The sequence below is a fragment of the Pelodiscus sinensis genome, chromosome 3 (genome assembly GCF_049634645.1).
Source record: "Pelodiscus sinensis isolate JC-2024 chromosome 3, ASM4963464v1, whole genome shotgun sequence".
Classification (NCBI taxonomy): Eukaryota; Metazoa; Chordata; order Testudines; family Trionychidae; genus Pelodiscus; species Pelodiscus sinensis.
The window spans coordinates 172,546,957-172,570,252 of record NC_134713.1 but is presented as its reverse complement, the minus strand read 5'-3'; the positions used below and the strand labels follow the sequence as shown (position 1 = coordinate 172,570,252).

Here is a 23,296-nt window from a genome sequence, read left to right as displayed (position 1 = left end):
TCAAGAGGTGTAGAACACTTTGCAACTAGATTGAAATTAACCAAGGTTGTAATTGCTTAGTATCTCTTAGGGTCAGGCTTTGTTTATTTTGGAATGTGTCAGGATTTAAATTTCTTGATATTCTGAGATGAAAAGTTCTTGGGGCGCATTAATATTGAGGATAACTGGTACTCCCCGGTATTAGGCTCTTTGATCACCACTTATAAGCTTTGGGGCTCATTACTGGAAAGATATAATTATTAAATGTTGAAAACAAAATAATACATCCCTATTATCATCAATTATTAATGAAAAGGGTTATTTTTTAAAGACAACATTACCTTTAAATAGCACACTTGTTAACATGTAAATAGACAAGAGATGGTTTATGGACATTGATGCTTTAGACATCAATGAAATAGACACTTTATAGATTTCTCTTTTTCTCAGATCCCCGTGCAATGCCTGAGGAGCAAGGGAAATGATGGCTGCCTGAAAAACAAATATGAATGTAGAAGTAGAACAACATCCAAAGTGGTTAATAGAGGGTGGAAAAGTGCAGCTTGAGGTTAACTTTTGTAAAGTCATGGTGGTGAAGGGAAAGCCAATAATGGAAGACATGCAGCTTGTCAAATGCTATTTCCTCTTTTGCAGATGTGGACTTTTACTACACCATCAGTACCAATAGGATTACAGGAAGCTATGTATTTTAAAATAGCTGTCTAGTCTATCATGGATTCCAATAGTCTTAAGTGTTTTAGGAGACAAATGCGTCATTTGAAAGTGTTGGTGCATGCAGAGTTTGATATGAAGAAAGAGCTTAACTGAAGAGAGTTGTAGTGTTGAGAAAGGGACGTTGAAAAGACTTGTGAGAACAGAAAAAGGAAAGAGAGGCTCTTTCCAAAAATATTGTCAAGGAAACCCAGTTAAGTCACCCAGAAAACGAAAGGAGAAAAGCTTCCTTTTAATAAATTAGAGGCTGATTAATGTATTTGGTTAATACAATAGTTAGCTAAATAGAGCAGATATTAACCACATCAGTAGTGTAAGTTTAAGCCCTTCAGTGACGTAGATACAGTTCAGACAGGCAATATATTAGCCAGGTATTTCACCAACTACCTCAGGAGATAGGGGGCAAGTTATTGTATCTAACCAACTGGATGCCAACTATGCATAATGGGAAGCTAACTACCATATAAAAATAGAAAGGAAATGATCTAGCTGGAAGCTAGTAGGGAAGCCAGTTCATATTCCCACAGCAATCAGGAAAAAGACCAGTTTCAATCTAGGATTAATAGGCTATTTGCCCAGCAGTGGAACAAAGGGATCCTTTCAAACCATGAATCAGCCAACAGAATGCAACAGTGCAAAGTGGAAAGCAGCCAGAAAGGCACAGAGCCAACAGCTTGCCAGCAGCTAGATGCAGAAGCAACTTAGAGAGACAGAGCAATCCAGGCTGTCAGGCAATTATTATTCTAGAGGAGTAATAGGGTTAGGACATCAGCTGGTATCTAGTACAGTACTGAAGGGAGATGTCTAAGAAGGCGAAGCTACTGAAGAGTGGAATAGAAAAGACCTTTATTTCCCTCCAAGGTATAGAGATAAATTTTCTGCTGATAAATAGATTGGAGCCCAAAATTGTTTGCACATCTGCTTATAAACCTGTGATTAATTCGCTACAAAGAATTATTCAGATACTTGTAATATGACAAGAGTGCAACATTTTACTAACACGTCAAAATGATTCAAATTATTTTTAAAAAATTTGTTTTAATATAAATAAATCTTCCATGGGACTCCTTATTTACTGTACAGCGACATGGCTTCTGCCCTGTTCTAAAGTCCCTCTTATAGACCCAACTCTGCCATGCTGCTTACAATGTAGGAAGTTGGCTTGTTTATGAAATGCCTATAGTTGTTCCTTCTCCCATCATCTCTACCTGCTTCACTCTCTGTCCTTAGATCGAGAAGTCCTTGGAGTAAAAGTCACCCTACTAGGCAGTTGGGAAAGAACATGGTACATAACAGGTGCTACCCTAACTATATAAATCATGACTGAACTGCTCTGTTGTAAACACCATCCACACTCACACAGCTCCTCTTGCTTACAGTCTTTAGAAAGTCCTTTAAAGCATGGCCTTGAGAAGAGAGGGTTAGTGGGGAAGACTAAAAGAAATGGCATGTATTTAACTTTTATAGGAACTTAGTAGCATTTGTCAGCTGAACGCTGTGTGGGGACCTAGACTGGGAGAAAATCCCAGACTCAACAAAAAAAATAATGCTCTAAAGAGTCCCTTGTTCTACCAATCCCTTGAGGTTGTGCATCATTTGTTTTGTTTCCTGGGGTTTGTGTGATATAGTCATGCAAAGCCACTATTTCCTCAAATAATACAATTTGTTTTCTTTTGGTGTTTTCTTTAGTGACTTATGTCTTGATGACAGCTTTTTTCCTACTTGGAAGCTGATTCACCCTATGTGGAACCAACTCGCTGCTATGTTCCACAATTTAGGTGCTGCCAAGAAATTTCTAAGACTCTTTGCTATGAGAAATTCAAATATAAAAAAAACCCCAAGCCCGTTCATTAAAGTTAGTGAACATAGCAATCGGAGTCAGAAAACTACTAGCAGTCTGGCAAATGACAGAAGGGCTTAGAAAGAGGAATAACAATATAATGGTTTTTTTAATCATTACAATACTCATGACCACAGCAGTATGAAAACACGACAACGTGCCCACTATCAAAGCCAATATTAAAAACACTTCTTTTCAAATAATATGCCACTGCACTATTTTCCCCCATAGGAAGCAAAACAAAAAACCATTCTTTTGCATCCTATGATGCCCATTCAGACAGTCTGAACAGTTGAGACAGGAAACAAAGAAGCATTTGCAATTTCAGCTTTGTGACTTCCAGCACAGCAGGCCAATTCATGTCCTGTCTCCCAAAAAGGTATCTATTCAGCTAAGTTAGGTGGTGATGATTTACTGGAGTTTGTTTGTTTACTTTAATTTACTTTAATTATAGCTAAGCTCTCATATAGTGGAAATTAAAAAAAACCTAAACCAAAACATTGTTACTCTTTAAATACACTACAGGTAGCTCTCTTCTGTCTCTTCCTGTGGATATTCAATATGCCCATCAAATATAATCATAATTATGCAGCTCTCCTGAAGCAATTTTATGCATATATCAAAGATAAGTAAGTATCAAATATCCCCAATTTACAAATAGGGAAACTGTGGCACAGAGGTACACTGACTTGCCCAAGGTTATAGACCAAGTCAGCAGTAACACAAACACAAGTCTTATAGTCCTGTGTTCTGTTAGCTTGTCTGAGCCCATTGCTCAATGAACAGAGAGAAACAATAACAGAAAATGTGGAAATGGCAGAGATTCTCAATTACTTCTTTGTTTCGGTTTTCATCAAGAAGATTAATGGCGACTGGATGCGTAACATAGTAAATGCTAATGGAAATGGGGTAGCTTTAGAAGTTAAAATAGGAAACGAACAAGTTAAAAATTACTTAGAGAAGTTATGCATCCTAGAATATTCAATACTCAAGCTGATAGAGGAGGTATCTGGGCCTTTAGCTATCATCTTTGAAAAGTCATGGAAGTCTGGAGAGATTCCATAAGACTGGAAGAGGGCAAATACAGTGCCCATCTATAAAAAGGGAAATAAGAACGACCCAGGGAAATAAGAACAACCCAGGAAACTACAGTCCAGTCAGCTTAACTTCTGTGCCAGAAAAGATAATGAAACAAATAGTTAAGGAATTTATCTACAAAAATCTGGAAGATAATAAGGTGATAAGTATCCAGCCAACATGGATTTGTAAAGAACAAATCATGTCAAACCAATCCGATAGCTTTCTTTGATAGGATAACAAGTCTTGTGGATAAGGGGAAAGTGGTGGATGTGGTATACCTAGACTTTAGTAAGACATTTCATACGGTCTTGCATGGCCACCTTCTCAATAAACTAGGGAAATACAACCTAGATGGGGCTATCATAAGGTCTGTACATAAATGGCTGGTTCTCAGAAAGTAGTTATTAATGGTTCACAGTCATGCTGGAAGGGCATAACAAGAGGGGTCTCTTCAGGGGTCTGTTTTGAAACTGGTTCTGTTCAATATCTTCATCAACGATTTAGATATTGGCATAGAGAGTACGCTTATTATGTTTGCAGATGATACCAAGCTGGGACGGGTTGCAAGTGCTTTGGAGGATGTGGTCACAATTCAAAATGATCTAGACAAACTAGAGAAATGGTCTGAGGTAAAAAGGATGAAGTTTAATAAGGACAAATGCAAAGTACTCCACTTAGGAAGGAACAATCAGTTTCACACATACAGTATGGGAAGCGAACTGTTCAGGAAGGAGTATTGCAGAAAGAGATCTAGGAATCATAGTGGACCACAAGCTAAATATGAATCAGCAATGTGGTGCTGTTGCAAAAAAAGCAAACATGATTCTGGGATGCATTAACAAGACTGTTGTGAGCAAGACACGAGAAGTCATTCTTCCGCTCTACTCTGCACTGATTAGGCCTCAGTCGGAGTATTGTGTCCAGTTCTGAGCACCACATTTCAAGAAAGATGTGGAGAAATTGGAGAATGTCCAGAGAAGAGCAACATCAATGATTAAAGGTCTAGGAAACATGACCTATGAGGGAAGACTAAAAGAACTGGGCTTGTTTAGTTTAGAAAAAGAAGACTGAGAGGGGACATGATAGCAGTTATCAAGTACAGGTTGGAACTCCCTTGTCTAGCACCTCAGGACCTAAGTTGTTCTGAACAATGGAGATTGCCAGAAAGGGGAAGTCAAGACTCTCTACCCAGCTGTAGGCTCTGTTTCCGGATGGGGCTACACTCCCTATCACCTGCTGCTGCCTCCAGACCCACACTGTGCCAGGCCTGGCTGGGGCTGCATCCCCCACTGCACCAGCCCCGAACAGGGGCCTGCCCCACTGCCTCTAGCTGCAGCAGGCGCTGCTACCCCCTTACCGCACCCAGTGCCAGCTGGGCTGTGTGTCCAGCTGATTCCAGCCCCAGCTGCCAGCCCAAGCCGAGGCTGCGCTCTTGCTCTACACCAGCTCCGGCTGAGGCTGCACTCCTTCACTGCACTAGCCCCAACTGAGGCTGTGGTTCCCACTCTGTGATTCCTGCCAGTGCTGCGCTCCCTATTGGGCCAACCCTGGCCAGGGCTGTGCTCCTGGCCGCCAGCCCTGCTACCTCCAGCCCTGGCTGTGGCTGCTCTCTTTGCTGCCAGCTCCGGCCAGGGCATTGCTGTCCACTGTGCTGGCCCCGCTGGGGCTAGGCTCCCCAGCATCAGTGCAGCCTGGGCTGTACTTCTGAACCTGGCCAGCTGGGGCTCTCTGGTCTAACACTATTCATGGTCCTGCCAGACCACAGATGTTGTCAGACCAGAGAGTCCCGGATTTTAGACCTGTAGCTAAAAGGAGGAGAAAGAAAAATTGTTCTCCCTAACCTCTGATGATAGGACAAGAAGCAATGGGCTTAAATTGCAGCAAGGGAGGTTTAGATCAGATGTTAGGGAAAAATTCCTAACTCTCAGGGTGGTTAAACACTGGAATAAATTTCCTAGGGAGGTTGTGGAATCTCCATCACTGGAGACAATTAAGAGTAGGCTAAATAGACATCTGTGAGGCATGATCTCGATGATGTTTGGTCCTGCTATGAAGGCAGAGGACTAGACTTGATGACCTCTCGAGGTCCCTTCCAGTTCTAGTGTTCTATTATTCTATATCTGCACTGCATGTGAAGTGTGGTTGCAGAACAGTATTACCTGTGCTATTTTTAGTTAGTACACTGTGGCCTGTGGGATGGGTGTACCCTTAGACATTCATCTTCCTAGCAGTTGAATACCACCAGTTATTACAGTGTAGATATATCCTCAGAAACAAGTAAAGTCATTTTTTACGTAGTGCCCAGTCTTTCTCCTCTTTTGCCATCACAAACCATTGATTTTAACATTCCAATTACATGGATCTTCCCATCAGTTTTCAGTAATAACAAATAGATTGAAAAAGCGGTGAGGACTCCTGTGGCACCTTATAGACTAACTGAAGTGTAGGAGCATAAGCTTTTGTGGGCAAAGACCCACGTTGTCAGATGCAAATAGATTGAAGTTATGCTCATTAAGGAGCATTTCCAGTTCCATTTGTTAATTACATTAACATTGGAATAGAGATAATTAGATTTTTTTTGTCTTCATGACTGTTGATTGATTTTTGTTCTCATCTTGATTTAGTTATGTTCTCCTTTTCACTCCTCCTTCTGTTGTTAAACACCCTGCTGACTAGTAGGGATGTTAGCTATTGGATAATTGAATAGTTGACTAACCGCACAAATTCTTAGGGGTTAGTTGACTATTCTGTAGTCCTTGGGGGTATGTCCGGCTGCCAGTGCACTCTGGTCTCAGTCCCAGGGAGCCCCCTGGGATCCTCACTGCTGGCTCTAATACAGTTTTGCGAGGGGAGACAGTTTAAAAACCAGCTTCTCTCCCAGACCGGCTGCCTGCCACCCCGTGCTGCTGCCTCTGATATAGTGGCAGCAGTGTGGATGGAAGCAAACCCTGTCTGCGGGGGTCTGAGCTCCCCACAGAGAGAGGATTCTGGGAGGGGTTGGGATGGGGAAGGCTTCCCCGAAGCAGCTTCTGTTCACAGTGCCCCAGGTTGGCTGCAGACAGAGGCTGCTCTGGCAGCATTCCCTTTCTACGAGGGGTCCCAGCCACCCACAGACAGAGGCTGCTGCCAGAGCAGTTTCTGCCCACAGTGGGCCCAGGCTCACTGTGGACAGAGGCTGCTCTGAGGTAGCCTCCTCTGCCCTCTCTCATCCCCCACTCTGCTGCCTCTGATAGGGGCAGCAGCATTGCGTGGGGAGAGGCGGAACCATGGAGCCAGTGCTGGGGGAGCCAGCATTTAATGGCAGCAAGGGGGCTGGGGATATGCGAGTAGTCCACTAGATTAATCGGCTAAGCTACTTGGTCACATCCCTAATGACTACTGTAGCCAGCTGTCCCCTAGAAAATCATCTCTCCTTCTACTGCACTGGAATTCATCCAAGCTAACCAGCCCCTTCCCTCCCGCAGGAAGGTGGATCACAGTTCCCCAAAACTATGTTACACTACTTACATAGCCAGTGGTTCACTTCCAGAATTGTCTACTTTTAAGCCTTCCTTTGCTCATGAGACAAAAGGGAGCTCCAAAAGATCACTTGGACCTTCTGCCTCCTCCTGAGTACTTTTAAGCCATCTAAAATCTGTGAAGTATCTTGTGAAGCAGTATCATATTTTCCAATATGAAATATCTCAAGTGGATCTTTTCCCATTTACTTCATACTTTGACTTTGGGAATACAGCATGTCACACTGGTGTCCCCTTGCAAAGGGTTGTTTCAATGCTTCTTACAATAGAATTCTCAATAAGGATTGCTGGAGATCTCTTTGTGATCATGATTGGGGGTGCTATCAGTTTGGCTTAGCATTTCTCTAAAAGTATGTCCTGCACAGATCACCATTTCATTGGACCAGTGAATCTTCAGAGATATTTCTGAGACAAACTGTGCAAGATAATATCTTAAAGTAGGAGAATTTGATACAATAAAAATATTACCTCACTTATCTTGTGTATCTAATATCATGAGACCAAGATGGCTACAACACTGCAAGCACTAAGAGAGATTTCTGGCTGTTTTCACACTAAGTATATAACAATTGGATACTTCTCCTCCTCTTCCCTTCTGTTGGCTATGAGCTGTCAGGCCTCGTCTCTGGTGTCCTTAGTCTCTGGTTCCTTGGTAGACAGTTGTTTTCTCACTTGAATCTTGGATGGTGATGCTTGTTCTTTCTGCTTGTGCAAGATTTCCTCAAATTCTCTGATAGTGTGTAGTGTCTATATTAGTCCTTCCCGAGCACAATTTTTTTCCCAGCGCAGGCACCTGCTTGCACTTCATAAAGAGAAATTCCCTCATGAAAAAAATCATGTTTGCAAGACACAACCACTATCCCATCACTGACCATCAAAGTACAATGCATAGACCAGCAGCCAGAAAGAAAGCCTCCAACCCTCCCCTGTTGGCCACTCCAGTTTGCCCACACTGGAGTTCGCATAGTAACTTCATTGGAATTGGGATAAGATAGGATTCTTGCCTATTGAATGTCTGCATATGCACAGTAAAGCCTGTTTTTTCTTCTCTATGGGCCCATTCTGAGATGGGCAGAACAACTTCAGATTCCATGGGAAGAAACAGCACCATACAGAACTGTATGCTGTGAGAAAGAGGGGGAGAGATTCATTGTTAGTTTTTAGGACTATATTTTTAAATGATGGAATATGTTCCACCATTATTTATTAAACAGCTGCCTGGCCATATCCTCAGCTGCTCTGAGGCATTGCTCCATTTAAATGAATGGCGTTCCCATGATTATACCTGCTGAGAATCTGGCTCTTGCATTTTTAGTATATTTTTATATTTGAACACTATTTTTCAACACCTGCCTCTAAGATGTGTCATCTCCAATATGTTTACCTTTGATCTGGGTGCATAATTCCCTGTTTGAGGGTAAGTCTAGTCAATGTAGAAACAGAGGTAACCACAATGAAACAAACAGGAGGGGCTAGCAATGAAGTACATACTTGTCGGCGACACTATGCATGTACTTAAGGTGATTCACCCTGCCATTCATGCCAGCACAGCTGTGCTCTATTTATTAGCACATTACCTAACTCATAGCTAATGCATCTGTCTGCTTTAGTTGGAAATAATATTTCTATCTCAAAATGTAGCCATATCCTTAGAAACGCAAAACATGAGGTGCTTAAAGAGAGATTTCAAATTTCCTGGGACCCTTGAGTAAGACACTCTTTCAGAGCCAGGCATATACTATGCATTATTGATTAATTGTATTGATTGTTTAATATGATCCCACATTGCCATGAGTGAATAGACTTGCATATACTGCGTCAGGCCACACAAAGTATGCCACTACCAAATATGTTGATAAACAGTATGATAGCACAGGTTTTATTACTTAGGAAACTATTTGTATTGCCGGCTTTTCAGGGGCAGGGGGAGGTTGGAGTAAAAACAAATGTGTGATATGGAACAGAAGCACTTGAAATGCAGGTTGAGTAGATTACAAATAAAGGCTACTTTTCAGTTTTATCCAGTAATCTTCAGCCAGACATTGATGGTGAGGAAATTCAGCAGAGTGGCATCAAGTATGAGATTGCCTTGGTTTCAGTCTTATCTCTCATATTGGCTTCCCAGTTGTATAGTTTTATGATGAACACATCATATTATCCCCAGTTCTAGGACAAGTCTAAAATATGTTAATTTATGGAAAAAAATGTTACAAGGTTTTATCTGACCTTGAAAGATTTTTGTGTACAGGAGTACAAGATTCAAGAAAGTAATAAAGAACTCAGGGGAGCAAGAAACCTAATACTTCACTAACATCAGCAAAATGGCTATTCACGGAAGACTATTAAACAGTCACGTCCACAAAAGCTAATTTGTCACTGATAGCACAGATTCTGTGCAAATGCTTTTAGATTATTTGAATTAACATTAGGGATGTTTTTAGAGCTGTGCTGTTGAATTAAAACAAAGTTTTTGTTAGTATTAGTCAATTGAAGGAGTTAACTTCATAGATTATATAGATGTAGATTTATATAAAGAATGAATAAATTTGTCAAAAACAAATAATGCCAAACCAGCCTAATGTCATTCTTTTGACAAGGTTTCTGGCCTAGTGGATAAGGGGAAGCTGTAGATGTGATATATCTTGATAGCTTGATTTAAGTAAAGCTTTTCAGATAATTTCACAAGATATTCTCCCAAGTGAAGTGGGGAAATGTGGTCTAGATGAAATTACTATATAGTGAGTGCATAACTTTTAAAAAGATTATACTCAGAGAGCAACGATGAAAGGTTAGCTATTAAAATGGGAAATTGTATCTAGTGGGTCCATTATTTGTTAACTGATTATTTGGATACTCAAGTGGAGAGTATGCATATAAAATTTACATATGATACTAAACTGGGAGGGGTTACTAGTACCTTGGATTGAGGTCCAAAACATCCTGGATAAATCTTAGAATTTGTGTGATAACATGAAATTCAATAGACAAATGTAAAGGACTGCCCTTAGGAAGGGAAAATCAAATTAAGCTATACAAAATGGGGAATATTTGGCTAAGTAGTAGTTCTGCTGAAAATGATCTATGGTGAATGTGAGCCAACAATATGGTGGTGCAGCTGCAAAAAAAGCCAATATCGCTTTGGAGTGTGTTAACAGAGCTGACGTATGTAAGATGTGGAAGGTAATTGTTCTGCTCTTTCAGCACTGCCGAGTTCTGTGTCCTGGTTTGGGGTGCTACATTATAAGAAATATATGGATGAAATTATGAAAGTCCAGAGTTAGGGATGTTAGCTATTATATAATTGAATAGTCATGTAACTGCACACAATTTTCAGATGGGTAGCCATGTTAGCCTCTAAGGCTATGTATTGTTTTTTTAACTTTTGCACAAAATATTGTCAGTTACATGACTATTCAGTAGTCCCTGGGGGCAGAGCCAGCAACCAGTACACTCCTGGCTCCACTATCAGAGAGCCCTCTGTCACCTAGCACTGCTGCCTCTATATCAGAGGCAGCAGCACGGGGTGGCAGGTGGAGTTGCTCCATGAGGGGACCCAGTTTAAAAACAAGCTTCCCTCATGGATTGTCTGGTAGAGAGCCAATAGCACAGAGTCCCCTGTCCATGGGGAGCTCAGACCCCTGCAGATAGGGGCTGCTACCATGAAGGAGCCTCTGTCCATGGCAGGCTCAGGATCATTGCAGACTGAGGCTGCTCTGGGAGACGCAGAGCGGCTGCTGTCCTTGGGGAGGTCAGATTCTCTGTGGATAGTGGCAGCCTCCCCTGCCCTCCCCCACTGCTGCCTCTGATAGAGGCAGCAAAGGCAGGGAGAATGTGAACAGTTGACAAGACTAACTGATAAGCGCAAGCTTATTGGTTAATCATATAGTCAACTACCATTGACATTCCTAGTCCAGAGGAGAGTAATTAAAATTATATAATTTTTTAAAATCCTGACCTTTGAGGAAATTTTTAAAAATTACACATATGGTCTTGAGAAAAGACAGGGGAACCATAATAAGCCTTCAGATAAGTTTATGGCTGTTACAGAGAGAACCGTGGTCAGTTGTTCTCCAGGTCCAATGCAGGTAAAATGAGAAGTAATCTGTTTAAGTATATATCTATATACTATACCCAGAAAGTTGGCTTAAGGTACAATATTCCAGCTATGTAAATAACATAACTAGAGTCGATGTACCTTAAGCTGAGTTACTAAAACCACTAAATCGAATGCCAGACCAATCTCCAGCATGGCCAGTGGGGATGTGGTATAATTGGCAGTGAGGCATAGGTTAGATATTAGGGAAAATGTTCTAACATTAAGGATAGTTAAATACTGAATAAGCTCTCAAGGGTGGTTTGGAATCCCCATCTTTGAAGGTGTTTAAGAACATGCTAGTCAAACACTTGTTAAGGATGGCCAAGGCATATTTCATCCTCTCTTCCATCCCTGCATTTCTTTGATATATATAGGTATAGATATAGATATAGATATTTGTACATTCTGGCTGTGTCTAGACTGCAGGCTTCTTTCGGAAGAAACCTATCTGGAAGACTGTGTCTAGACTGGCAAGTTTTTCCACAAAATGATCTGTTTTTGTGGAAAAACTTGCCAGCTGTCTACACTGGCCGCTTGAATTTCCGCAAGAACATTGACGATCTCATGTAAGATCGTCAGTGTTCTTGCGGAAATACTGTGCTGCTCCCGTTTGGGAAACCCTCTTGCACAAATCATTTGCGCAAGAGGGCCAGTGTAGACAGCACAATACTGTTTTGCGCAAAAAAGCCCCAGTGGCTAAAATGGCGATCGGGGCTTTTTTGCGCAAAAGTGTGTCTAGATTGGCACGGACGCTTTTCTGCAAAAACTTTTCCGTTAAAAGCATTTCCGGAAAATCATGCCAGTGTAGATGTAGCCCCTGAGTTCTTCCAAAAGAGAGCCATCTACACAGCAAAAACGCATCGAAAAAGTGATCTGCTTTTCCGAAAGATAGCATCTACACTGAATGGATGCTATCTTGCATTTAAGCTCTGATTACTTAGTCTTTAAAGTGCTACATAGTCCTATTTTTTATGGACTGTGTGGCCACCAGGGCACCTGTGCTTTTTCCTCTTTCCTCTTCTTTCAAAAGAACTTCCTCTTCCCCATTCACACACACCTTTTTCCAAAACGTATCTTTCTCATAGAAAGAGGTTTACCAATGTTGGAAAAACCCCTCTGTTCTTTCGATTTTTTTTTTCAAAAGAACGTGATTGCAGTGTGGCTGTTTTTCTGAAAAAGCTCTGAAGTGTAGACATACCCTTCATATTCTAAATAGAACCCAACAGCTTTAACAGCTGACATATTTGAACCTATTAAGTATTAAGCTTGATTGGTTAATATAGTTAATTCTATCATTGTAACTACTGTGTTTTGTTTGCAGGTTGTATATAAAAATAATGATGTCAGATTGGAGTTATCTCGTCTCGCCAAGCAAGGAGACCCTAAAATGAAGATTCATGGAGTTGTAGCATTTAAATGTGAGAATGTGGCAACCTTGGATCCAATCACATTTGAAACACCAGAGTCTTTCATCTCTTTGCCAAAGTGGAATGCCAAGAAAACAGGCTCAATATCATTTGACTTTCGTACAACTGAGCCAAATGGGCTGATTCTTTTCAGTCATGGAAAGCCAAGGCATCAGAAAGATGCCAAACACCCACAAATGGTTAAGGTTGACTTTTTTGCCATTGAGATGCTTGATGGTTACCTTTACCTGCTGTTAGACATGGGATCAGGTACTATAAAGATAAAAGCCTTGCAGAAGAAGGTGAATGATGGAGAGTGGTATCATGTGGACTTTCAGCGGGATGGACGATCAGGTAAATTTCTTAAAATAGCTGCTGCTTCTTCTTTTTCTCCATTTAATATCATCAGAAAGATTTGAGAATTGTAATTATGAGCTGTTTTACTATGGAAATTATACATCGTGTGCTAAATGAGGGCAGTATAATGAATCATTTTTGCCAGGTGCTAAAACTAAAAACAGAGAACAGTATGTTACGTTATGTGAACATTTACTGGGTAATCAAGTACTAAATCTTTCAAAACAATGTATCATGTACTTGCAAAAAAAAAAACCATAAAAAAAGCCTCCTTTATTCCTGATAATCAGTTACTTCATCATATTTGTATAAGGTACTGAAGTGGCAAATTGCAAGTGTAAATAAACAACAGCATCAAAACCAACAACCCACTAGCAAATTGTAAGTAATCTCCTGAAGGTTAAAAGAGAATAGTGCATTCATATAAACAACCAAAGCCTTCCAATTAAGTTAATAAACCTTTGCATAATTAATATGCATGCTAATGAATCATGATCAGGACATGGTATCATATGTGGGCTAAGAAAATAATTGATTTATTTTCTGTTTTATGTCTGAACAGAAAAAAAAAAGAAAATTTGTTTTGAAATGTGCCTAACTCTGCAGTAAAATAGTAAGTCACACTGGACATGTCTACACTGCAGCTAACACCTGTGTCAGCTGACTCAAGCTGCACTGCAGTCCAATAGAATTGCAGCATAGACATCCAGGTTCTGAGACCCAATCCAAATCAGCTGATATAAGCCAGGCATGGATGTTTAACTGCAATATAGACACATCCTCTGTGTGTTAGTGAAATCTTCCTTATGTTCAAATTGCAATTGGTTTTATACAAATTGATTTCACAAAGAAAACAGAAGTCATTACTCAGAGGCCTGTTTAAGGTTCTTTATGGTTCCTATTCTTACTCTGATGTAAAAGTTCATACTAAGATTCTGCTAAGAGAAATACAGAATCTAAAAATTTTAAAATACATAACTAAAACACCCTTAAGTTATGTACCATTTGAAGTTATATTACTTGATCTCCATAGGCTAATGTTTACTGTATGCCTCTGCTCTATGCCTCTTTCTTCTGTATTCTGGGTTCCTTTATTTTTCAATGTCCAGGTTTCTGGTTTATCTTTCATATTTCTTCTTACTTTAAATTATTATTTCTGTACATTCCAAAAGCTACATGATTTTTAGCATAGATTATTCATTTGCTTGTGATGAAACTGTACTTTGGGTTGGACTTAGATGTACTGACATCTCCTAAATTCAGTGGTAATTTAGACACAGTATTTTGCATATGTTTCTCAACAGTGTGTAGGATGAGGCCCCAGTTGAAAAAGTCATGTCATACTTTAGGGTCACATTTACCACACAAGGCCTTTAGTATTACCAACTTCAGATACAATTTACTTAATTCAGATGTCTGAAAAACTAAATACACCTGAAAATCAGATATTAGTCGAGTGACCTAAACTGGATCCTCATAATTGCAGGTGTGAAAAAGGAAGGCCAGATAAAGCCAAGAAACAAAATTTAGTTTAAATTCACCTACACTGGGGTTCCAGGTATAATTATGTAAAATAACCATATGATTCCTGAGTTCTAGTGGGTTGCAACATAACTGTAGGAAAACTTATTTAATTAATTAATTACTTACTTTTATTCACTTAGGGTTCATCTACACAGCAGGGCTTAACTTGAAATAAGCTATGCAAATTGAGCTACGTCATTTGCATAGCTTATTTCAAAATAGCTTATTTCTAAATAGGGAGCATCTGCGTAGCACTTATTCCGAATTAGAGCCCTTTTCTTCTGACTTCCCTTACTCCTCATAGAATGAGGGTTATAGGAGTCAGAGTAAGAAGTCCTCCAGCTTGACAGTATTTCAGCATTATTTCGAAATAACTGCCTGCAGTGCAGATGTGGACTAAGTTATTTCAAAATAACATTGCTGTGTATTAGTTACATTAGCGACAATGAGTCCTGTAGCACCTTATAGACTAACAGATGTATTGGAGCAAAAGCTTTCGTGGGCAAAGACCCACTTCGTCGGATGCATGTAGTGGAAATTTCCAGAGGCAGGTATAAATATGCAAGCAAGAATCAGGCTAGAGATAACGACGTAAATTCAATCAGGGAGGATGAGGCCCACTTCTAGCAGCTGATATGGAGGTGTGAATACCAAAAGAGGAGAAACTGCTTTTGTAATTGGCTGGCCATTCACAGACTTTGTTTAATCCTGAGCTGATGATGTCAAATTTGCAGGTGAACCACAGCTCAGCAGTTTCTCTCTAAAGTCTGGTCCTGAAGTTTTTTTGCTGCAGGATGGCTACCTTTAAATCTGCTCTACATCCATGGTGGCTAGGATGGTGTAGCACAGGAACAAATCAACATACCCTTGGAGCCCCAACCAGGGTTATTCTATCTACTATCCAAGATCCACAAACCTGGAAATCCTGGATGCCCCATCATCTCAGGCATTGGCACTCTCACTGAAGGACTGTCTGGATTTGTGGACTCTCTACCCAGACCCTATGCCACCAGCACTCCCAGCTAACTCTGTGACACCACTGATTTCCTGAGAAAACTACAATGCATTGGTGATCTGCCAGAAAACACGATCCTGGCCACCATGGATGTAGAGGCTCTCTACACAAACATCCCACACACAGATGGAATGCAAGCTATCAGGAACAGTATCCCTGATGATGTCACAGCACAACTGGTGGCCGATCTCTGTGACTTTAACCTCACACACAATTATTTCAAATTTGGTGACAATATATACCTCCAGATCAGTGGCACCGCTATGGGCTCCCGCATGGCCCCACAATATGCCAACATTTTTATGGCTGACCTGGAACAACGCTTCCTCAGCTCTCGTCCTCTCATGACCCCTCTCTACCTACGCTACATTGATGACATCTTCATCATCTGAACCCATGAGAAGAAACTCTGGAAGAATTCTACCACGATTTCAACAGCTTCCACCCCACCATCAACTCAGCCTGGACCAGTGTACACGGGAGGTCCACTTCCTGGACACCACAGTGCAAATAAGTGACGGTCACATAAACACCATCCTATACCGAAAATCTACCGACCGCTATACCTACCTTCATGCCTCCAGCTTCCATCCCAGACACACCACACAATCCATTGTCTACAGGCATACACTGAGGTACAACCGCATTTGCTCCAACCCCTCAGACAGGGACCAACTCTTACAAGATCTGTTCTGAAATGTGATTTGTCCTTTTCATATGTGTTCATTTTTTTTAATTGTATTCTTTGGTATATATGGTTGTGACTATTTTCTTCCACTATGTGATCTGAGGAAGTGGGTCTGGCCCACGAAAGCTCATCATCTAATAAACCATCTTGTTAGTCTTTAAAGTGCTACATAGTCCTGTATTTTGTTTCAGCTACACCAGACTAACACGGCTACATTTCTATCAAGATCTTCAACAAGCATTCTTGAAACTACAATACCCACATGAAGAAGTAAGGAAACAGATCAACAGAACCAGACAATACCCAGAAGCCTCCTGCTGTGGGACAAGCCCAAAAAAGAAACCAACAAAACACCACTGGCCATCACCTAGGCTGTGTCTAGTCTGGCCATTTTTTCCGGAAAATCATCCACTTTTCTGGAAAAACTTGCCAGCTGCCTACACTGGCTGCTTGAATGTCCGTAAAAGCACTGATTTCCTACTGTAAGAAATCAGTGTTTCTTGTGGAAATACTATGCTGCTCCCATTCAGGCAAAAGTCTTTTTGCGCAAAACTTTTGCACAAAAAGGCCAGTGTAGACAGCTCAGATTTGTTTTCCACAAAAAAGCCCCGATCGCGAAAATGGCGATTGGGGCTTTTTTGTGGAAAAGCGCATCTAGATTGGCACGGACGCTTTTCCACAAAAAGTGCTTTTGCGGAAAAGCGTCTGTGCCAATCTAGACGCTCTTTTCTGAAAATGCTTTTAACGGAAAACTTTTCCGTTAAAAGCATTTCTGGAAAATCATGCCAGTCTAGACACAGCCCTGCAGTAATCAGCTAAAACCTCTCCAACGCATCATCAGTGATCTACAACCCATCCTGGACAATGATCCTTCACTTTCACAGGCCTTGGGAGGCAGACCAGTCCTCGCCCACAGACAACCAGACAACCTGAAGCATATTCTCACCAGCAACTATACACCGCACCACAGTAACTCTAACTCAGGAACCAATCCCTGCAACAAACCTCAGTGCCAACTTTGCCCACATACCTACACCAGCAACACCATCACAGGACCTAACCAGATCAGCCACACCATCACTGGCTCATTCACCTGCATATCTACCAATGTAATATACAACAGAAATGCCCCTCTGCTATACACATTGGCCAAACTGGACAGTCCCTACACAAAAGAATAAATGGACACAAATCAGATATTAGGAATGGCAATATACAAAAACCTGTAAGAGAACACTTCAATCTCTCTGGACACACAATAGCAGATTTAAAGGTAGCCATCCTGCAGCAAAAAAACTTCAGGACTAGACTTTAGAGAGAAACTGCTGAGCTGCAGTTCATCTGGAAATTTGACACCATCAGCTCAGGATTAAACAAAGACTGTGAATGGCTAGCCAATTACAAAAGCAGTTTCTCCTCTCTTGGTGTTCACACTCCAGATCAGCTGCTAGAAGTGGGCCTCATCCTCCCTGATTGAATTTACGTCGTTATCTCTAGCCTGATTCTTGCCTGCATATTTATACCTGCCTCTGGAAATTTCCACTGCATGCCTCTGACGAAGTGGATCTTTGCCCACAAAAGCTTATGCTCCAATGCATCTGTTAGTCTATAAAGTGCTACAGGACTCCTTGTCGCTTTTGCAGATCCAGAATAACACGGCTACCCCTCTGGGTATGTCTACACTACCACCCTAGTTGGAACTAGGGTGGTAATGTAGGCAACCGGAGTTGCAAATGAAGCCCGGGATTTGAATTTCCTGGGCTTCATTTGCATCTCGCCGGGCGCCACCATTTTTAAATGTCCGCTAGTGCGGACCCCGTGCCGCGTGGCTACATTTCAAATCCGGGGCTTCATTTGCAACTCCAGTTGCCCACATTACCACCCTAGTTCCAACTAGTGTGGTAGTGTGGACATACCCTCTGATACTTAACATTAGTTATATTGTGATCTTCATTGTGTGTCTTCCCTTCATAAATACTGCTTTAGCAATTGATCTAGATACAATTTACCCCTGGGACAATTCTGAGAAGTGGAGATTATTGCTTCAATCACAGTCCATTCTAGTCAGAAAATAAAAGCAGTGTAATGGTGACATGTATAGATATGCCCTTACATTGTCATAGATCTGTGAAACTTTGGCCCACAGCTTTTTGCAGAGGAATTGTAAGGCTAAACTCCAGGTAAATTTCTGAAAAATGTTGGTGAGTTTTAAGTATACAAGTTCGTTTCAGAGGCAATATATACCAGTTTGACAACCAGCGTGTAAACCATTTGTAAAGATTGCATTCCATAAACCTTTAGCCTAGAATAATTTTAGTGTAGTATTTACTGTTGGCAATTGAATATTTTAAGCCAAACTTATAACGTGAATTTAGATGGAGTCACGAGTACTTTAAATGTCTGTTTATAGGCCTGTTTTTCCTCTTTGAAGAAAGACATTGATTTACCCTACATTACGCACTCAACAATAGGGAGAAATAAACAGAAATGGGTAAAATTTAGTACTACTGTACATTGAAACTTTCATCTAAAACCTGAACTGAATGGTTGAGATTTGAATGAGTTTGGTTAATATTTACCCAGAGAAAAGTCATGAAATTCCTACTCAGTTTTGGCATAGAAAATGCTGTCATCTAATGTAAAAGAGTGTTGTCTGAATAATGGCTGAATAAGGACCACAGAATTTGCCTCAGATGATTAAAATGAAAAATAACACAGCCCTGCACTGATACAAATGCATGCCTGCAGATGAAGGTATCTGTGAATATAAATCAGTGTCCTCAGAACTTCAGGACTCTCCCAGGAACTGCAGCAGTGAAAGGAGCAGAATATGGGGCCACTACTCCCAAGAGTTAGCACATTGCCAGTAGCTTCTTGGGCACTGAAGCACCACCCTCTCCTTCGACCTGCACCCGTAGCCCTTCCATGCAGCTGTCTGAATCTCCTGCCCTGGGGCATGTTGGTAGGCTTGGAGCCTGCCCCAGTGGGTGGAACTGGGGGCAGTACAGCCACCCCAGAGGAGCTGTCAGTGTGGGACACTGGCTTCTTGTAGCAGTAGCTCCACATTGTCCTCCTTTTGCTGCTGCAGTTCCTGGGAGAGCCATGAGGTTCTGAAGATACTGATTTATGCCTGCAGATATTTGCATCCGCAGATATACATTTGTGTCCCCATGGGACTCTAAAAACAAGAAGTGTATTCTTCTTTTTCTTCTGACTGGAAATGGAAGTACCAAAGTATCAGGAGCTAGATCAGGGCTACTCAACTTTGAAAGCCCCAGGGGTCACAATGATACTCACAGCACATGCCAAGGCCCACAACTTAAGTGTGGTTGCATATACGTGCAAATATATATGCAAATAGCTTCTTTCACACTGATTGGCATGAATACAAAGATTAAAGTAAGGGTACGTCTAGACTACCGCGTTTTGTCGACGGAAGTTTTGTCGACAGATACTGTCGACAAAACTTCCGTCGACAATTTGCGTCCAGACACATGGAGTTCTGTCGACAAAGCAAGCCGCTTTGTCGACAGAACTCCGTAGTCTGGACGCAACGTTACAGGCAATAACACCTTCTGTCGACAGAACTCTGTCGACAGAAGGTGTTTTGCCTCGTAAAATGAGGTATACCAGCGTCGACAAAACCGCGGAATTCTGTCGACGTTATGTCGACAGAACTCCGCGGTAGTGTAGACGCTGGTATTGTTTTGTCAACAAAAGTCCACTTTTGTCGACAAAACTAGGTAGTCTAGACACACCCTAAGACTACACAACACACAAGCCCCATTTCAGTCAGTTCTGCTAATATTAAAAACAATGCAGTATTTACCCAATTTTCACCCATATGTCAGCACTTTATTGAGCAATGACAATCCAGGAATTTAACTACTAAAAGGCATATCAATGGAAGACCATTATATTGACTACTTTTTTGTTTTGTTTCCCACACATGGGCCACATGTTGAGCCCAGCATAAATCCAAACCACCCTATGGGCCGCAAACAAACGTGCCGTGGGCCAAGTAACCCCAAGCTAGAGTCTGCTTTCTCCAGTAGTGTTTGGAGTTCCCTTGCATGCCTTTTACTATTATACACATAATGTGAATAAGCATGGCAGAATCGGTGAGAGGGCATCATCTGCATTAAACCAGGAATACTGGAAATCTCCTAAGAAACTGATCTTGTGAGATTTCCAGGTTATTAGCTACTTATCTGAGCTGATCACTGATAATGTTACATCTTTTAAATTTTTGCCTCATATTCATAAATAAATAATGCAAGTAGAGAATGTGTTTCTATACAACATTCTGTGTTTTGCAACCTTTTATTCCTACATTTCTCTAGCCTTCAAAGCAGAATGGTGGCCACTGGTAATAAAAAGCTGTGGCGTTTCTTAAGGAGCTTTGCTAATCTCCTTTACTTCAGTATCAGTAGGATCAGCAAGTGCTTTGATATATTTTCTGGTCTTTGCTTTCTTGATGATCCTCTGCCACAGAAAACCTCCACTCTAAGATGGTGCAGAAACAACAAGAATAGCCTTTCTGTCATCTAACTAGGCTTGTTTGGCCACAGTTGTTACCAGACTAGAAGATAATATTCACTCTACACCATAAGAGTACAATATGATACAGACAGAGTAGCCAAGACTTTTCTTAGATTTTTCACTAAACTGCTATGACAGTGTAACAGTAATTTAATGGATTAAGGTAAGTACCAATTGCAGTTACAATCTCTGTATGTAACTGATCACAACTGATGGGACAAGGTTTAGAAATATATCTGTGCCTGGATATCTTAGTTTCTTGTAAACAGAGTTATAAAAACTAAATTGCTGAGATATTGAATATGATTGAAGAGGCTCATTAACAGATACCCAAGGGAAATGTCTAGCTGTTCATCTGTTACAGTACCGCCAACATTGCAGTAAGAGAAGTAGGAACGTATCACGAAACAGCTGCAAAGGTCTTTGCCAACGGTGGTTTTTGTGACACATTAGGGTTAGGTTAATAACTAATTTGTGAGGCCTAAGTATTGTTTAAATGTTTGTTAAGCTGTTTAGCATAGCCAAGAATAACCTCACAAGCATTTTTCTAGCAAACTGCTATCTTTTAGAAGTCATCATTACACGTTAAAATCAGATATAGAATATATTATTCTTGTCAGCCTTCCGTTGTGTACAGCACTCTATAATAGATTGTATCAGCAATTATTCATGGGCAAGCCAGCATTTAAGGGCTAAAAAGTCACTGAGATGTTTAATTAAAGTCAGAGTTCTGGTTTAAGCTCTGGAAATTACAATGTGTATGTTTGTGTGTGTATGCCCATGACAGCTAGAGAGCACGTATGGAATTTGCCAAAACATACAGTTAGAGCTATACTGTAATCAGTCTTTCACTGCAAGCAGCATGTTCTAAATAGCCAATACAAGCCCCGTTGTTTGGTGCTTATATTTTCAAATACATAGACCCATTCATGAATCATCACACTTATTCATGGCAGGAGCCTAAGGCAGGTGTGGCCAAGAGGCAGCTAGAAGGCTGGATTTGGCTTTCCAAGCCACCGGATCTGGCCCACGGCCACCTCACCAGAGCCCTTACTATAGAGCAGCTGCAGCCACTTTAAACGAGAGGTTACTAATCACTGCGCAGTCTAGGCAGGGAGGAGAAAACTTCATGTGCTGTCCCTACCCCTGAGCAAAATCCCCCAGCTCTCGTTTCCAATTTCCAGCCAACAGAAGGCGAGAAAGTTTGGTGAAGGCAGGGGCAACGAATGAAGCCTTCTCACTCCCTCATCCCCCTTCCCTCCCTGTGCTGGAGGGTGTCTGCAGAGCTGCTGGCTGGGAACCACATAGGTAAGTGCCTCCCAGCCAGAGCCTGCCTTTGGCACCCCACCTCCTCTTTCCCCCAACTACTTGCCCAAGGCCACCACCGTAGCCCTCTGTAACCTCTCTCCGCACTTCCTCCTGGTAACAACTCCCTCCCAAACCCTGCAACCCTCTCCTGTACCCATAATCCCTCTGGCACCCTTCACCCTAAGCCCCTGCCCCAGATCATAACCCCCTCTTTCACCCAAACTCCCCCTCAGACCCCACACACCCTCCTGCACCCCAGTCCTATATCCCAAGCTCCCTTCTACATCCCACCTGCCATCCCAGACCCCATGCTCCCTCCACAGAAGTGCAGCCTTTGACCACTTACCAAAATCTTGGAGTGGCCCCCCATTAAAAATGATTGCCCACCCCTTGCCTAAAGGATGGACTTGTTGCCAGGTGATTTTGGGGGAAAATATTACTTTATTTAGATTCTGAAGTTAAACACATTGATGAAGGATCTGTGCTCTGAGTCAGATCAATCCCTGATGCCCACCTAGCACAGATCTTAACTAGGCTCTCCCTTTCATCTCGATGACCCAAAAGCCAATCAAAGAGCTTTTAAACTGTTTGCCTCCTAGGTTTTCCTTGCCTCAGGGAGACATGGAGAATCTTTTCTGTTCACCAAGTGGTCAAACACTCTGTGAAATAAGCAGCTTTTCCCTTAAGGTGCTCACTGTCTTTCCATTGTCTCTATGAACATGTATTAATTATAAATATATTTTATAAATGTTAATATTTGTTTGTTATACTACTGTAGTAGCGAGGTCCCTTGCTTAAAGACGAAGAACACTTTGTGCTAGGCACTGCACAAACAAGAACAGAAAGTTGCCTCCTGCGTACATTCTAATGCTGGAGTTTCTCAGCACTGCAAATATGTCTTCCTCTAACATATCCTCTCCACCTTTTGATTTTAAAAGTTTTTCTTCTGCCGTTCTGGCAAAAAGTATCCATCTCTGGGTGGAAATTATTTAAACATGCAACTTATTGGCAGTGTGGCTGGAGAACTCTGCAAAGTAAGGAGAGCTCCAAAGGCATGGTATAAAAATGGAGTGAACTCAAGATTACATAGATAACTATTTCTCCATGACAGATATGTGTTCTTTCTGTGGGGTCATTGAATGTTAAAATTTCCATAAAATCTCAGAGCTGTCACTGATAATCTAGATCTTGTACAGTGTCATAAGTTTTGA

General features: G+C 41.4%; 1 protein-coding gene across 14 annotated transcripts in view; it reads left to right on the top strand.

Moving 5' to 3' along the window:
* Positions 1–23,296, top strand: part of NRXN1 (neurexin 1) — a 1,137,502-nt gene that overhangs the window by 508,601 nt on the left and 605,605 nt on the right. For all 14 annotated transcript variants that reach the window (XM_075925469.1, XM_075925468.1, XM_075925459.1 and 11 more), the window contains one exon: positions 12,567–13,005. In XM_075925469.1, coding sequence (XP_075781584.1) covers positions 12,567–13,005 — 439 coding nt within the window. The remainder of the gene's footprint in view (positions 1–12,566; positions 13,006–23,296) is intronic.